The following is a 17,400-nucleotide window of genomic DNA, read 5'->3' on the forward strand; positions in this document are numbered from 1 at the left end:
TACCAACAGGGCTTTGTTGTCCAATTCATTAGAGAGATTCCTGAGTCCACTGGCCACGCTGGAGCCCTCTCATTTCTGGTATCTAGTATCATTACTTTCACTGTAAATATGTCACTCAGCTGAGTAAGGGGGAGGGTGGAGCATGTTGTCCCTCTCCAGGCCAAATGGGAATGCAGAGTATATTGACACTCTTTGGATGTTCACTGTTCTGTAGCTTTAGATGTGTGTTGGGTTCATAGGAACTGACTTCTAAGGAGCTGCCACATCAATGCACCTATTTTTTTCGAGCCCACCTTGAGTGCTCTATTTCCATATATAATAATTAGGAAAATAAGAGGATGTTTCAGTTATGAAATATGACAGCTTCTACTTAATATTGTGCATAATGATCTGTGTAAAATGTTTACACATGTTAACACCATTTTAAACCAACCAACCAACATTGCACATAACAGAAAGTTTGCAGAAAGTATAAAATTGTATTATCGATTAGCGATCATTGGTACATTTTGGAAATTTCTATTGTAAGATGCTGTCTTTTGAGGCGCCATCGGATGTTCGGCCTTTACTCCTCTCAGTGATTAGCTACCGTACCTCTTTGCTTATTTCACAACATCCACCCGCACAGAAACCAGCCACCATCACCGCACGCGTCCCTCCTGATTTCTCATCCATGGTAACCTTGGACACCTCCACCGCAGTGTGAGAATCAGTTTAAAAATAACTAGGTCCATTAGTCTAGAAGGATAATGCTAGCCTACGTACGTGGGCTCTCATGCCCTTGTGGCAGCAGAGTGCTATCACTGACACAGTGCGTCAGCACTTCTTCCTGTTGCTCCAACATTGAAGGGCTCCTCTTCATTGACACACACACACACACACACACACATTCACACACCATCTAGAGCACAGAAGTTTAGAAAAATGTCTGAGTCAAGAAAACTCTTAAAGTAACACACTTGAAGAAATACTGAAAACAGTAGAGTTGTATTCTACAAGAAAGCATGTAAGGTAAAGCACTTAATTAAAGTTTTGTGTGTTTGCAAGTTTCTTTTGGTTCTCACCATTAGAAGTGTGATAGATATTTAAATTCCCTCTGTACTAAGTGTAGTGAAGGGAAAATTCAAAGTCCACTATTTCACTCTTGGTAAGGAAATGTGATGTAAGGTTGGTAACTGTATGGGTGTTTATCAGTGAAGGCTATTGGTATTGAATGGCCAGTTGTTTGAAGGTTATGTTTCAGAGCAGTAATTGAAATGCAAAATAACATTAGGATCGATGGTTAGCTTTGTTTATTTATGAAATCAATATGAAACCGTCCGTCACAGTAGCAGCTCTGATTCCCACTGACAGCTTCACCAAGTCTCGTCTCCAGCCTTGCACCCATTACAGCTTTTAGACCAAGCACATTTTTTTTCCTCATCACTCTTTGGTAAACTATGAATACATGTTTCAGGCTCATGTTAAAAGACACAGTTTTCAGTTTGAAGGAAAACTGTGTATAGAATGGCATCAACTGTTGAAACGGGTTTGTCTGAGAGAGAGAGAGAGAGAGAGAGAGAATCACTCGTCCCTGATATGCCCAAGGGAAGTAGATGTGACCAATAACCAACCATTAACATGGCCGTGTGCAAAAAGCCAGCCGCTATAGGGCCTAGTTTCTCTGTGCTGAACAGGAATTTCTATTGACGTATTTGATTCTCTTGACCCATGTCAACAAAACCGCTTTTCGTTTGAAAGTTACTCAAACTTTAAATTATGTTAGAAAACATTGCTGTTGAATCCTGTTTCTAAAAATCAAAACTAGATGGTCTTCAAACTAATCACAATCAATACATATTTGCCATAACACCAAACATGTATTCTTACTTTCTACCCTCTTATTTTTACATTATTTTATTATTTGTTTAAGCCAATGTTGCTTCCATCTCAGTTTGAATCAGATTATCAGACTACAGTAGATTAGAACAAAATTTACTACATGTTAACTTTGTTTGTGTCATGTCTCATAAAACCTCTTGTTTACGACTTCACTCTTGTAATAGAATCATTTCAAATGATACCTGACAGATTTGCTACTTTAAAAGAGTGTGTTTGTGTGCGTTCCTGCTTGCTAGGCTGCCTAGCAGGAGTACAACAAGCTTGTGCGGATGTGTGTATTTTCCCGTTGGTCACAAAACAAGTTCACATTAAAATGCCTCCTTACAAGTGCAATCGAGTGGTTACACTGAGCGGCTGGTTGTTGAACCTTCCACTTGGAGGGTCCCTCCCTCCCAGTACATCCAGACGTGGTGAACGCTGAAATGTGTGTTTAGATTGCCCCCTGAAGGAGACACATTAATTCAGGAAATATCCCCAAAGTTTAATTATTCCTGAATGGTGTGGTGGTGGACACTACCGTATAAATCAGTTAGTCCCACCCGTCTTTTTATTACTGGCACTATTTATGGGGAATGTGTGGCAGCTGGTAGAGATGAGCCTGTTTTAAAAGCTAAAGGCTATTGCTATGACTTTGTCTGCTGCTGTGGCGGACAGTCAATAGTGTTTTGAACAACAATAATTCATTTTGGAACTGTTTGAATTGTGTGCAGCAAACAACAATTTAAATTTGAGTTGTATTATGCATGTTATATAATTTTACCTGGTTTGCCATGATTACACACTGTTAACCGACATATAAATCTGATTGCGTTTAAATTACCCTGTAAACCCGATAAACCTGCTGATTTTGGTCTGTTCATTTGGGCTTGTATATTTGTATGAATGTGTGCATGTATGTTTATCTGATTGTATTTGTTCTTTCCTCTTATGAAGAGGACAATTTATGATGGAGGCAGGATGGGCTCTTTGTTTAAAGCAGGTAGAGTTTCCCCCTAAACAAGGGCGGCCTATCTGAAGAAGATTAATGAAGTAATTTCATGCATGGCTCTATGCCTCCGTCCTCCTGTACGCACAGTCACTGTGTCTAAGCCTGTGATTTACACTGGACTGTGTTAAATAGCCTTAACCCTTTTTATAATAATATTTCTTTCTGTTTTTGACACACACACACACACACACACACACAGACAAACACAAACTGCAAAACACATGCAACACAATCAGGAATATCCTTCACCTCTCTGTTAAAATTAACCAGTCTCTTAGATTAGATCTTTTGCTCAAGTTTCCATCATTCATATTTTATAATCCCCTCTCTTTATTTTACATAAGGAACCCTACTGAGAGTACGTGAGAGGTGTGCTGTGGTTGCTATCTGCTGGCTTTCCACATAATTTATGGCAGTTAAACAAAACCTAGACTTAAAAGGCTTTTTGTAACTGAATTTGTATAACTTATTTCTACAGAATTAGCCCGGACAGGCCAGTTAATTGGAGCATATTACCAAATTTAAAAGACATTTTAGTTGGATTGAATCTTTTAATCTCTTCCGCTGACTAGATTAATTATTATACACAGAAATTCAAGTAAAATCCCACTAGTTATGACTGGCTGAGGTAATTGTAATGATATACTGTCATGGTATGTTGACATGTTAATGATGGGATAATGATGCAGAAGATTATGTGATAAAACAATATCTAGCTAACAATAATTTTATGATACATCACAGCCTCTTACCAAAGAGGAAAGCCCACTGTTCCACTAAAATGTAAAGACCATTTTTCAAAAACGCAGAAATCTAACTTATTGTGTATTTATTTTGATTTTTTTTTTATCGGTTTTATAGTCAAAATAAGAGAAAAGAGTGTTCCATTGTTAAGGTGTTAAAGAGTCATAAAGGGACAAAGAGCCAGAAAGAGAATAGTTTTGAGGATCCAACTATGTCACAATATTGCAAGAGAGTGTATGGTGATATTTGCGTCAGTGTATCAGTAATGTATCACACAACACCAGGTCATGTGATGTCATTCCCCACACCAGCTTTGGATGAGTCTTTTAATATAAAAACCTTGATAATTAGAAACTGTTTTTAAGGATGATTTTTGCCAGTAGTGGACTATAATTACTTTTTTTAGTTATCAAGAGCCATTGTAAATTTATGTTGTTAAATTATACCATGGCCATGGCACATAATGGATGTAATGGAAACTAATCTTTCCTAATGAAAAGGCTGAATTAGAAATTTGATCCCGTGTGCACTGCGCAGCAGACTAGACTTATCACTGAACTTCTTTTTACATACATACAGTATGATGAGCTGTCCAATTCTGCAGGGAGCTTCCCCACTGGGTCTACATAGAAGACTGTTAACTCTTTGCTCTCCTCAGTGAAAGTTTAGACAACCGTCAACTCTCTCACATCCCCCACTAACAGTAGCTCTGTCATTAGCCATTTGCTTCCCTCAACATCCTGAACTCAGCCCCTTATAAGAACTAGATCTGCCCAGTGCGGCCCAGACAGTTTACGTCAGACAAACAGCAGCGCCTGTATCACAAGAGGCCCTCTCTTTCCTGCCAGCAGCATCTCTAGAACAGGAAGGAGCAAGACGGGGGATCAATAGATGTGATCTGCTTCTTGGCCTGCGCTATCTTGTGGTGCCGCTGGAGCGTGGGGCTCATGTTGTCGTAGTGGAGTGAGCTCATAGCTTTATAAAGACTACAGTGACATCGCTGTGGAGCTGCTAAATATAATCCTCTGCTGGAGACTGAAAAACTTAATTGCCCAGGCCACAGAGCAGCATGGTCCCCCCAGTGGTAACCCTGCACGAGCCCCCAGCCTACGGACTATTGATCCGGGTCTCGCTCTCCATTGGTACCATAAACACCGCTCTCTCTATCTCTTCTCCCCTCATGTATCAGTTACTTTCTCTTTCCCTCTTTTCCGGTTTTTCTGTCTCCTCGACTTCCCTTTTGTTTGCCTCCATAGATCTGCACATCATAAATCTCTGTCAGCTTCTCCTGAGTGTCAGGCATACCCGTTAATAAAGAGGCCCCTCCCCTCACTTCAGGTCCACCCCCTCCCCTCCGCTTCCTCCTCTCTCTGCCAGAGCAGGACTAATGAATGAGAAACTCCAAAATTAGTGGCCTCTCCCTCATAGATTAGAATGGGTCCCTATGGAGTGCCCGGTTTGCCTCCAACCAAACCACAGCCGTCAACCCCGTCTCCTCACCCCCCTCCCTGCCATATTTCCATCTTTCATATTCTGTCTAAAACACAAACACACACTTAGACCCGTGAGCCCATACGTAATGATACAGACACACATCGCCCCAAGACTCTTTTTTTTTTTTGCCCCTTATTCCCCTGATGGTCATTAACCTGGAACCAGTTAGACAATGAGGAATACTCCATATACATAAGTGTGTTTTGGAATCTCCATTCCTTTCCTTTCTCCCAAGAGCCATCCCATGCTCTCCCTGAGCCACAGTCCTTTTTCCATTTCAAGAACACGCACAGAGCCCCGTTGGTGGCATACACACTACTGCATGTATTTCTGTGACTTGAGTTGGGTTGTGTAGACATTTCAGTGCGGTGTCCGCTCTCCCAAACATGAATCCCTGGTTGTGTCTTGGAGCGGTAAAAGGTGGCAGTGGCCCCTGGAGGAGAGGTCAGCGTGGCAGCTGCCGGTGCGTTCTTGCTGTGGCGGGAAGGTTGAGTTGGGCTGAGAGGAGGTCTGTCAAGAGCTAATTGAGTTTGTCCAACCAGCGCTGACTCTGGGGCCAGTGGCTTATCAAGTCATATCGCCTAGGGCCCTCCAGACAGATCTGCCCCTAACGGGGCATCTGATATCATCATCACCCTGCCTGCAGATGTCAACCCCCACCTCCACCACCCACCCCTTCCCCTCCACTTACCCAGTTTGATCAGGTAGCAAGGATGTGACACTCCTGGATGAGGTTAGCAAATGTTATAAAATGGTGTTTTGGGAATCTGGTGGCCTCGAGAGTACAATTGGACATCAGGAATATACTAACTGTTTGAGCTGAGCCTCTAACACAGGTTTACATTGTGTGCTTGTGATTTACACATGAAACAGGGAGAGCTGTAGTCACCGAGAGAACAGTGGAGGATGTCGGTATCCTCCTGAAGTGAGCAGAAAGCTCTCAGCAGGAATACTTACAAATTGGCTCAATTAGATCCTGAATGTTCTGCGTTCTTACGACAGTGTCATCAAACGTTCAGAGTTTCGCTTGCAGGCAGGGGAAGTGTTGAGACGTGAGAGAATGAGTGCTCCTCAGTTCTTCTCTGGGAAGTCGAGGAACAGAGAATGTGAGATGAGCAGCCAGATCATTAAGCCAGCTAATCCTGGTCACAGCAGCACCAGTGGAATGATATTAGGGATCTGAAATGCTGTTAGGAGGGCCAGGTGGAATCAGATTAAAACCAAACTGCGCAGTGTGCGTTTGCAGGCCCATAACCCACTACTCAGCATGAATTTTGATCAGTACAAAGGGAACAAAAGGAGGAGGAACAGAGAGAGAAAAAGAGAGAGGGAGCGATACTGTATCTTAGACGAGCACTGCTCCTTTGGCCAGCCAGGCAGCAGAATTTGAAATGCTCTTACCTTGAGGAAGGAAGTAAGCCAGAACTATAGATTTTACAGCATCAAGTCTCGGTTAGTTCAGCAGACCCTTTCCTGTCTGCTCTGTCTGTGTAGCACACAATCTAATTAGCACCTGCCCCACATATTGAATTATTTATTACAACTATTGCTGCTGTCAAACTATTTAATGCTCATAATTCATTTTCCCACACAATGGTATTTATAGATTTAAATTGGACCTGTCCCATTAGAGATTACGAATATTTATAGAAATATTTTAGACTATTTGATTAATACGGCAGGTTCAATTGGTTAGTATTCCCTCAGTACCATTAATCAATATATGCTGGCTTGTTAAAAACATAAGCATAGCAGTGGAATAATGTGTCATAGCAGAATGAGTTAAGGTGATTCTAGCCAGCACATTTATTATAAATGACCACATTAAGCTGGAGGGGAAACAGTTAAGACACTTATGCAATTATGCTAAGTGTCACCCTGAAGATGGCCTTTGAACCGGGGTTAAGCTTACGCTGAATTTGTGAAATAAAAGCCAAATGGAGCCATCTTGTGCTCATGTGTTTTAATATATAGCCTTTAATAAGCCAAGTGCAGGTGCCCTATCGCACAGGTGCACAAATCCATCTGAAACAGAGAACATAAAGCAGATGAACACAGAGCCGTGCATTAATTTACGGGTATGCAATCTGCATTCATTATCACAGCGGCAAGTTCTATTTTAGAAAGGCATGAAATGGATTCACATTTTCAATTTCTGTATGCAAGGACATTTAAGAGAACAAGTGGATGATTTTGAAAACTGCAAAACCTCCCCCAATGCCATCAGTAGTATTAAATGTATTTTTTGAATTATTTAATGTAAGAGTAGCTTAAAGAACTTTACTTTGGACAGCGTGTTATCTAGCATGATGGTAGATGTGTATCAGTTTTATGTAGTGAAGGCTTTGTATTGCAAGAAGAATTCCAGGAGTGTTCAGGCAAAGGGGTTATTCCGCCAGGTCAACGGTTTTAACAGGGGGCATTTTTTATTATTTATTTTAGCAGTTAACCTTTTTGTGAATTTCCAGAAGTGGTAGGCACCTGGAGCACTGATGAATATACATGACAGCAGGGAGGGAAACCTGGGAATGAGATTTAATTTGACACGCTGACCCCCATCTCCACGGGCCCAGAAAGCCAGGGTGAGAAAATAAGGTTGACCCACTGACCCCTGGGCCTGAACCCCTCCGTCACCCACCCTCACAATTAAATCAGCCGCAGAGAGCAAGAGGCAGTCCGGCCGACCGATAGGGGACATAGTGGAGGCCTCTCGTTTCCTGTTGCTCTGAAGCACTCTGAGACACACCGCTATCGTCCAATCAGGCAGATCGAGCCAAGTAGGAAACATCCTCCTCTCAGGGTGCTTATGGTAAACTGACATGTCAAATATGTAAACATTACCATTAGTTTGCAATATGCTAATGGTACTAATGTGCTAAGGCACAACTTCAGGCTGTCTAGCTGCCATTCACTAGGGGACCCTGTGTCTGAATTTGCATAAGCCATGCAAGGCTCAATTTTGTTAATGCAGGCAAGTGCAAATGACCCTTCACCCCTTCCGTGGCATCTAATGCAAAGGGGTGTGTATGTATGTATGTGTGTGACCTCGCCTTGACCCTAAGGGTCAACATGTCTACACGGCATCCCCAATACATTGAGTTATCCATCTCCTCTATCAGTCAACCCCTTCATTTTAGTGAGTGAACATATGAGTTGAACATGTCCAGGCTAAGTTTTTTTACATCCATTGTTCTCCCAGTGCAATTTCAAGTTAAAGGGTTATAGAGCGAGCGAGACTGAAATAGATTTATATGGGCAAGGAAGGCGTCAGAGTGCATTTTGTGGCCACATCCAAAAGGCTGCACTTTAGTCTGCCCATGTTACAGCATCATATTGCATGTACTCCAAAATACAGTTATTAGGCAGACAGTGAAAAAGTCAATATCTTGCCATCATGTTTCCTTTTGGTTGACTGCTGACTCAAGGAGACTACCCAAGGTCCACTCTGCTCTCTAAACTATGGAGATAACCCAGACTTGAAATGTTTAGTTAAGTGCTCTCTCTTTGCCTCTTTCTATCCCTGCCTGTCTCTCACTTTCCTTTCTTTCTGTCTGTGTGTTTGTGTTGTTTGTGCATGTGTGCATCTGTGTGGACATGGGTGTTGTAGTTGTACATTGAAGGGCTTTTTCAGCTGCCATGGCGTATGGCTAATGAAGAGAATAGTTAGGCCACATATTGGTTAAGAGAACAGAACATTTGGAAAGACTTAAAAATTTGACACATGCGCTAGTAGGGGAATTGCTAGAATTGTACATTGTCTTTGTAAATTATAGAGTCTGGTCTAGACCTACTCTATCTGTAAAGTTCCTTGAGATAACTCTTGTTATGATTTGGTACTATAAATAAAATTAAATTAAAATTGAATAGTAGATGGTAGATACCTTTAAATGTGATTTGGCTAATAAATTATGATTGCTTGACCACATGAAACCTACCTAGATGTATCATCTCCCTTCTTTTCTTCCTCTTGTTTTAGAAATTGCACCTTTAAATTCAGATACATGTTTTTTAGAAAAAGCATTAGAAAAAGATTTTTTGATGAAATTCATTTCTACTCTCCTAACACCTCTGCTAATTGTTTTCCTCTTCCTCCTCCCTTTCCCATCAACCCTCCCCCTCGCCCTCTTACCACACCGCTTAGGCTGCTGAATAGAATGGCCGCTGATGACCGGCACCTACCCTCCAGTTGTGGGTCCTACATCAAGACGGAGCCATCCAGTCCTTCCTCGGTCATCGACACGGTCAGCCACCACAGCCCCAGTGGCAACTCAGACGCCAGTGGTGGCTATGTCAGCACCATGAACAGCCACTCCAACGGTCTGGACTCTCCACCTATGTTCACCCCAAGCGGGCTCGGGGCCGGCACCTGCCGCAAGCGTTATGACGATTGCTCCAGCACCATCATGGAGGACTCGTCCATAAAGTGCGAATACATGTTGAACTCCCTCCCCAAGAGGCTGTGCCTGGTCTGTGGAGATATAGCCTCTGGGTATCACTATGGGGTGGCCTCCTGTGAGGCCTGCAAAGCCTTTTTTAAAAGGACAATACAAGGTATTTTTCTCCTGTCACCTCCCCCCTAACAAACACTCAAAACAAGTTCTTACATCCCATGTCACTGTATCCCGGACAGGAAAACCCCCTCCATACAAGACACTTTTGGCCTTGAAACAACATTAAGACATACTCAGTCCAGGCTATTCACTATGTAAAAAATAGTCACTGGAGTGTGAAAGATGTTTTATCTACCTCCTGAGACCAGCCATCTCCATAAAATATCTTTGTTTTTGATTCCATTAGACTGTACAATACCTAACTAATATATGATAACATTACAAAACGCTTATTACGCTTATTTAACTGATTATCAAATAACTGCATTTAAAAAAATATTGTACTGGCTTTAAAAAAAACAGTGTGGGTATGATTACATCATCTGTCGTGGTTGGTGGTGTCGGATGAACATGACATCATCACTCAGTGGTCAGATTTGGTGTAGTGTAGCTGCTGTTTGCCCAGATGCCTTGGAGGGCTCAGCGAACGTGCTTTATTATTCCTGTTCTCTCTCTCTCTCTCTCTCTCTCTCTCTCTCTCTCTCTCTCTCTCTCTCTCTCTCTCTCTCTCTCTCTCTCTCTCTCTCTCTCTCTCTCTCTCTCTCTCTCTCTCTCTGTGCTTGTGCTTGCGCGTGCATGCATGCATGCGTGGGGACTAGGGTGCGATTGGCTATCTGCAGGGCATGATGTATCACAGCTTCTCATTAGACAGGCAATGAAAGGCCCCCCACTGTGAAACTGTGTGCTCTGCTCTAGATTAATCAGGAAGATGGAGATATTGTTGAGCCTGGGAAAAAAAGGAATCTGCACAACAGGCACAGCTGCCCAGGTCTAAGCTCTGACGGCTTAGTAGTGCAATAAAAACAGTGGAAAACCTAAGTAAAATGAGCCAAGGAATTAGGGTGTGTTAAAATTAGATGATTAAATGGATGGAAATCTTTCATATTTAAATTACAATAAACTTACATGTTTTATCCATTACTTTCAGTAAATATTCATCAACAAATCATTGGTGATGAAATAAAATCATTATACTGTATAAAGATCAGCCTGTCTGCTTGTTAGGTGTTGATTTTGGACCTTACAGCCCTATCAGCTTTAGACAGTCTATGTACCTTTTACAGGCAAACAAAAGCATTAGGCCAAATCCTCCTGTTTACCCATGCTGCCATCAGCAATCCTGTCTATTGACAAAAGATGAAAAAATTTTCTCAAGTAACACAACTGGGTCTTTGTCCCCTCACTAAAAGTACATTGATGGCAACATAATGGAACAGAAGAAAGACATTGTTGAAGAAAGAGACATCTTAAGTGGAGCAATGGCCCAAACAATTAAGAGGAAGGTACGTGGAAAAAAATTGAAAGCGCCTCCACCCCCTCCACTTTGCATTGTCGATTTGAAATCCCTCTCTTTCTGTACTTGGAGGGCTGCCTGTAATGGAGCTAATCTGCCGTCGTTTGTCCGAGCCACAGGAGTTTTGTCAATAACAATCAGCGTTTGGAAAGTGTAATTAAGGCCGAGGCTTTTCATTAGGAAGAAGGGAGGAGGCCGTCTCCAGGGACGGGCATGCCAATTAGAAACTCAGGCACGCGTCGCTGGGTAATTTCAAGGAAAGGAGGGGGAAAAAAAACCCAGGACTTCTTTAGATTGGAGAGGGACCCTGCTGCTCTTTCAGAGGAGAGGAGGAGAGGCTTAATGGCATAATAATCAGACAGGGGTCCCAGGCAGAGAAGGCAGGAGGACGCAGGGACTTTTTGGGGGAGGTGAAAGCCATTCGAAATGATAAAAGAAACACATGCAGAGTTGCTGGAGGAAAATGGAAGCAGTAAATAGCAGGATGTAGAGCCCTTGAAAGTATGAAAGGGTGCCGTTGATGAGAACTGATTAATTAAAGGAATAACGAGGCAGTCAAGGGTGGAGTGTGAGACGGCCCTCTCTAATGAGAGGAAAACAAAGGAACTGTCTTTTCCAGCCCTTTATCACATTGTTCTATAGCATTTAGGGCAAACAACATGCTAAGTTGATGTTCACCATGTAAATGACATTTCCTTTATTCCCTTGTGCTAACCTTGCACAACTGTGTGTATTATCTCGTAATAGAGCAGCTATTTATTGATAGGAATTTTGTAGTTGTTTTTTTTAAAGATCATATATAATCTCTCAATTTAGTTGTATTTAAAATCTTCTGACTTTTTGTAGATAGTAAGTTACTGAGCATTTATCACTCAGTAACTTACTATGTTAGTTCCACTTACAGCTTCACCCTCCACTTCTTCAGCTGATGCCCTTAACTTTTCAACAAAAGCGGATGGAAAATCCGTCTTCTGTCACCTATTTATCCAGTAAAAAGCCCCTTGAACTCTTATGTGGAGATAGTTACATTAGTCAAGGCCAGGTCCAAATTAATGTCAACCTGGATCTCCATCCATCCCAGAAATACCCCTGTTCTCATTGCTCCCTAATCATCCCGCCATTCCTGTACCTCATGTGCCCCACCAATCAAAAACATAAATCTCTTGTTGAACTGTGTTTTCTTCCCATTTTGAAACCAAGTGTAAAATTGCTTGAAAACCAACTGAACTCGGTGGCCCCCTTTTTATATGAAGTAATAGACCTTGACAGTAAGCCTGTAAAAGTCAGTTTAGATTTTGATGAGAAATACCTGCCATTTTACTGTAATTTACTTACAAGACCTGACTTTCCCCTCTGTGCCCTGGCATGGGTCCTGAAAAGCCATAAAATAGATTGAGACAGATACTTATCAAGAGAAGAAGAAGGGAAATCTTTTTCTTCTACCTTCACTCTGTAATGTTATTGGTAACCATACCGTAACCTCTCTAAAGACAGATAAACCCAAGCGTGGCCTTTGGGTTAAAGGGGTTCCTGCCAGTATGCTTCATTTCTGAAAGTGAAACTAGCCATAATATTGCTCTACAAGTTAGGATTTCCAGACATCATTTCTGAATGACAAGGTTATTGTAAAACATTCAATAGCTGCGCCGCTTTTAAGTCAATGTTTTCAAACGACGTCAACACAATGACAAGAAAGACACAGTAGATGAAAAAATAATGCTCCATATTACAGTGTTAATGCCTATTCTGTTCAAAGTATAATGTTAAATGCATAGACAGAAATATCTATTGTGTTTTTATTTAACAATAACATTCAAGTCCCTAATTAAGCACATAAATTACATGCATATGTTGCATATAGTGTAAATACAGTGTTTGACATTATGATTACTTAACAAAATTGGATTTACCACTGTGGTTACAAATGTTACTGATAAAGTCAGACATTTAACAGCATCAGACATTAAAATTCCTTCAATGTGGTATAGTTGTAGCATGTTCCTTTTCTATGGCTTGTACCTTTTTTAATATTATCATTTATTATGTATGTTTTATCACTTTAAATGTGTGTAAGTAAAAACAATAAGCCAAGAGAGGTCGGGGCCTATTGTCATCAGCTAAAAGATGTTAGGCATGTTTTGAAGTGGGACTTACTGCTCGCATACTGATACTGAAACCTCTCCTAAATATAAACCAAATGTAGAGATGAAAAATTAGTTAATCCACCCCCCTCTCTGCATTGAGCTATGAGAAGCCCCCTCTGACAGAACATCAGACGCACAGAGGACTTGACAGGACAGGTGGACACAGTAGCACAGCAGTGTGTGAGCGCATGTTTTTGTTTCAGGAGTGTGTGCTATCAAAAGGCTAACTCTCCTAGTTAGCCACCAGGTGTGGTATGTGCATGTGTCCCTGTCACCCCTGAGACAGGGAAGGGAGGGGAGAACGAAAGAAAAATACCCCCACAAACAAAGCGTCCTCAGGGGACACAGAGGGTCAACTGTGCCGGGTTGGACGTGCAAGCAAACCTGCAACATAGCATGCATATAATAAAGTGATAAGTGACGATTTTTCAAATTTGCAATCAAAATCCATGTTTCTTTTATGTATTTTCTATTTTATCTCCCAGTAAATTGCTGATTGGTTAGTGTATAATGGGAACACAAAACAAAAAGACCACAAAGAATTGATTCCAGCACAGGGTGGCACTGATTGCCTCCTCCCAGCATATGGGAAATGGATAGGATTAATATGGTCTGGTTCTGCTATGACAACCGAGAAAACAGACAGAGGAAAGACAATCAGAGCTCATCAGCCGCCTTCCCGCACACCTTTATTTACCCCAATCCCAAAGAGAAGAGGAGAATTAGCGTAATGATTTCTAACCCAGATATAAGGAAGAATTTCTAATTATTTATAACATCTTGGGACCCTCCACTTGATCTGTCCAATAATGTTAACATAATTGCATAAGTTGTCAAAGGATGTTGGAGGGCTAGTGGAAGAACGCCAGTGGAATATTACACAGCTTTCTATTTTTCTGTACAGAAAATATAGAGTGAGGGTCAGAGCTGTATGTGGAGGAGCTACAGGATGTTGGGATGCAATTCTGATGTGTGTATGTGTGTGGATTTCTTTTTGTCAGTTAACACACTACAAAATGTAAAAAATCTGTTTAAAGGGGTTCTGTACTGTATGTGTATATATAGTAGTTTCAACGGATATGTCATATAGCATATATGCTGACATTGTTTGCTTGTTTACATGTTTTTTAGTGGATGAGGAAATAATATTGAGGTAATCATACTGATTAAATTGAATTTTTACATTACTCAACTATTTATTTCACTATACTGGCAAAGACATAAACCCTAAGTTAAAATCCAAGTTTAGAAAAATCCCAATGTCAAAAGCTTCAAAGCTGAAAGCCCTTTCAAAATGAAGATAATTCAAATGCCTAGGCTGAAGGAACCATTATATTGAAACCTTTTATTGAAAACCCCTGAATACAGTAAAATGTAGGGAATCAGAGAGAAGCGGAGGCATTGCCTCACATATCCTGCCCTTTCTATCGCTAATGCTAGAGTAGAGCAGAACCGTCTCTTTTATTGTGTAGCAATGAAACTCTTTTTCATTGCTCCATCCTGGAATCAGATGCTGCAGATGAATAATGCATAAGGCCTCTTGCCTGTACACTATGTAAATAGTCAACAATGGCAACAGTGGTAACAACAGGTTTGGGTCTGCTGGAGTATTATGTAAAGTGGTCAGGGGCAGCATGCCTGCCTCTAGCCTGCTATTGAGGAGTTGGCAGGCCCCTCTGAGCGCAGGGGGACATGGCCTGCGCCCGGGCCCCCGGAGGGGACACGCACAGAATTAATGAGGCCAATTTAGTGTTGGGCTTGGGTGGCGTCTACTGATGGGTTCTGAAGGACTATTTTAGCTTTACCTCCACCCCCACCTTTTTACATCTTACACCCACTTCTCCTGCTGCCGTTGCCCTCAGTGCTGGAAAGTTTTGTACTCACTGGAGAAAACCTGAGTCTCCTGCACACTACAGATTCTATAGGAAGTGCCCATGCCTGGTTGGCAAAAGATGGTTTAGTAGAGACCATCTGACTACACATGGTATTATTACATCAGCAGCAGCACCCAATTTACCATTAGGTTCTCTTTTGTACCCGGTGAAATACTTCCACCTCATATTCTACCCAATATGTGAAATTTAGTTTTAAATTATAATTAATTGTGCCTTAATCCACTCTGGTTTTGGTAGTGATAACCTTGTCTTCTTCTTCTCCTCAGGTAACATAGAATACAGCTGTCCTGCCACAAATGAGTGTGAGATCACAAAACGGAGACGCAAATCATGTCAGGCTTGTCGCTTCATGAAATGCCTCAAAGTGGGGATGCTCAAAGAAGGTAAGAAGAGTAAGAGCATTTTTGTTATTCTTACACCCACAGATACATAAACTGTACATATTTTAGTTTACAACATACATACACCAGTTATGCAAATAAAGAAACCTCCATTGATCTGATAAGGGAGCAGCTAGTGGAACATCACACACACCAGTTCTCATGATAGTTCTTGCGTCAAGTCCCAGCCTGCTTCAGCAATGAGTCCCACAGTATTTTTCATACACCAGTCCAGAGCGAGAAAAGCAAACAACAGGCTGGCCTAGACAATAGTTCCCAGCCCCCCTGTCCTCCCCCTACCTACACAGCAGTAAATAATGTGCAGTTGAGCTGGGGACAGAAATATGCTGAATAGGTTGATCCTGCCATCTGAGTAATAGAAATGTAACAGTATTCTGCCTGGAAAGGCTCAAGCCGGGTCCCTGAGCACACACTGGTCACAGTCTCAGCTCTCCCCGGCATATTGATCCACTAAATGTTTTCCGAACATCTCAACTCTCTTCCTGTGGATGTTTTTTTAAAGTCACGCCAGCAGGGAATTCAGTGACAATTAAACATGCTTCCGATGGATTTGTCTGGCTGGGTTTCCCCCCTCCCCATCACCCCAAGCGGGCCCCCTGAGACCCCACGGCTTGGCTGCTCTTCCACAGGAGGCACCTATCCTTCTCCTTTACCCCATTGCAATAGTGGATGCATTCTCACCTGCCTCTCTTTTTCTCCCTCTGTCTCCTTCTCACTTATTGGTTGCCCCAAAAGGGCCAGACAAATGAATAATGAAAGATATGTGGCTTGGGGATGAACTGGCGGTGTTATATTTTTTTCAGACCTCCTCTGGGAGCATATCAGGGACTCTGTAAGGAAACCTGTTTCCCTCAAGTGGTGATGAGTGTGGGTCAGGTAGCACTTATGTTGTGCCAAGTATGATTGTCCCTCATGTTTATACAGTAAGATAGATAGACAGATAGAAGCTCTGATAAATTCAATTCTGTATAAACGTACACTTTTAAGTTCTCTGTCAAACTCAGTTTGCAGTGTACGTATATATCCCATTATTATTCCTCCCATTTTTCATAGGAGAGCGGGATTTATAGATGCATATATATCCGGTTGCCAGCTAAGGCCACAGTCATAGCCCATATGGATCTCTACAGAGTAACAGAATCCCTTGGACTGCATGCAGCCAGATAAAGCCTCAGTGCCAGAAAGACAGAGTAATCGCATTACTATCTGGTGAAATATTTATGCCAATATATCATCTTAGAGAATAAGAGACTACAAAAATATGTAGCCGTGGCTATAAATGAATGACCAGTGTCAGGTCAGAGTAAAAAGAATGTAAAACTCAAATATGCAGACTTTGGCTAAGCCCAAGGTTCTAATGCTGCACACTTCTGTGTGTTCAGCACATTCCCAGAATAAGAATGACCCTTCTCTTTTACACCTTGGCTGTCATCACCACACGGCAACTATTATCACAGGCTGATTGAAGTCTTGTGCAGATGTTGTCATACTGTAGATCCCTCTAAAATAGCAGATTTCTGTCACAGTCAAAATGTATTATTATTAAATTAACGTTTGCGTTATGATTTAACACAGAGTGGTTCGAAGTGCGTTTTTGGTGTGAGCTCTGCCTTGAGGCCTGGTACTTTAAAGTCTCACCAAGAAGAAGTGGAAAGAGCGACACATGGTCTCTGTCCACTGTAAGCTCCATGAAGCCATCGGCTCAACGCCATGCTCAGGCCCAGAGTTTGGAGATGGCCACCGCTCATGTGACTGAGGTTGTCACTTACTTTCATTACTGCAGAAAGGTCACATTGTGTCTCAATGGAAAATCACCTAATTATAACTTTGCAGCTCCAACAAAGTACAGTGCTGCCCCCCAATGAAACATAAGTTTAAATATTTCACTGTCTCTGAAAGAATAACGATTTTAAACTTCTTCCGAGGAAAGTAAGGTTAGACATCTCTGT

The 17,400-nt window shown here is 41.8% G+C and overlaps 1 protein-coding gene across 6 annotated transcripts in view; it reads left to right on the forward strand.

Annotated features, from left to right (window-relative positions):
• Positions 1-17,400, forward strand: part of esrrb (estrogen-related receptor beta) — a 46,275-nt gene that overhangs the window by 7,563 nt on the left and 21,312 nt on the right. For 3 of the 6 annotated variants that reach the window (XM_034858276.1, XM_034858271.1, XM_034858275.1), the window contains 3 exons: positions 10-78; positions 9,249-9,658; positions 15,317-15,442. In XM_034858276.1, coding sequence (XP_034714167.1) covers positions 9,262-9,658; positions 15,317-15,442 — 523 coding nt within the window. In that variant the 5' untranslated portion in view covers positions 10-78; positions 9,249-9,261. The remainder of the gene's footprint in view (positions 1-9; positions 79-9,248; positions 9,659-15,316; positions 15,443-17,400) is intronic. The other 3 variants (XM_034858277.1, XM_034858273.1, XM_034858272.1) reach the window with 2 other exon arrangements.

The sequence above is a fragment of the Etheostoma cragini genome, chromosome 20 (assembly GCF_013103735.1).
Source record: "Etheostoma cragini isolate CJK2018 chromosome 20, CSU_Ecrag_1.0, whole genome shotgun sequence".
In the NCBI taxonomy this organism is placed as follows: domain Eukaryota; kingdom Metazoa; phylum Chordata; class Actinopteri; order Perciformes; family Percidae; genus Etheostoma; species Etheostoma cragini.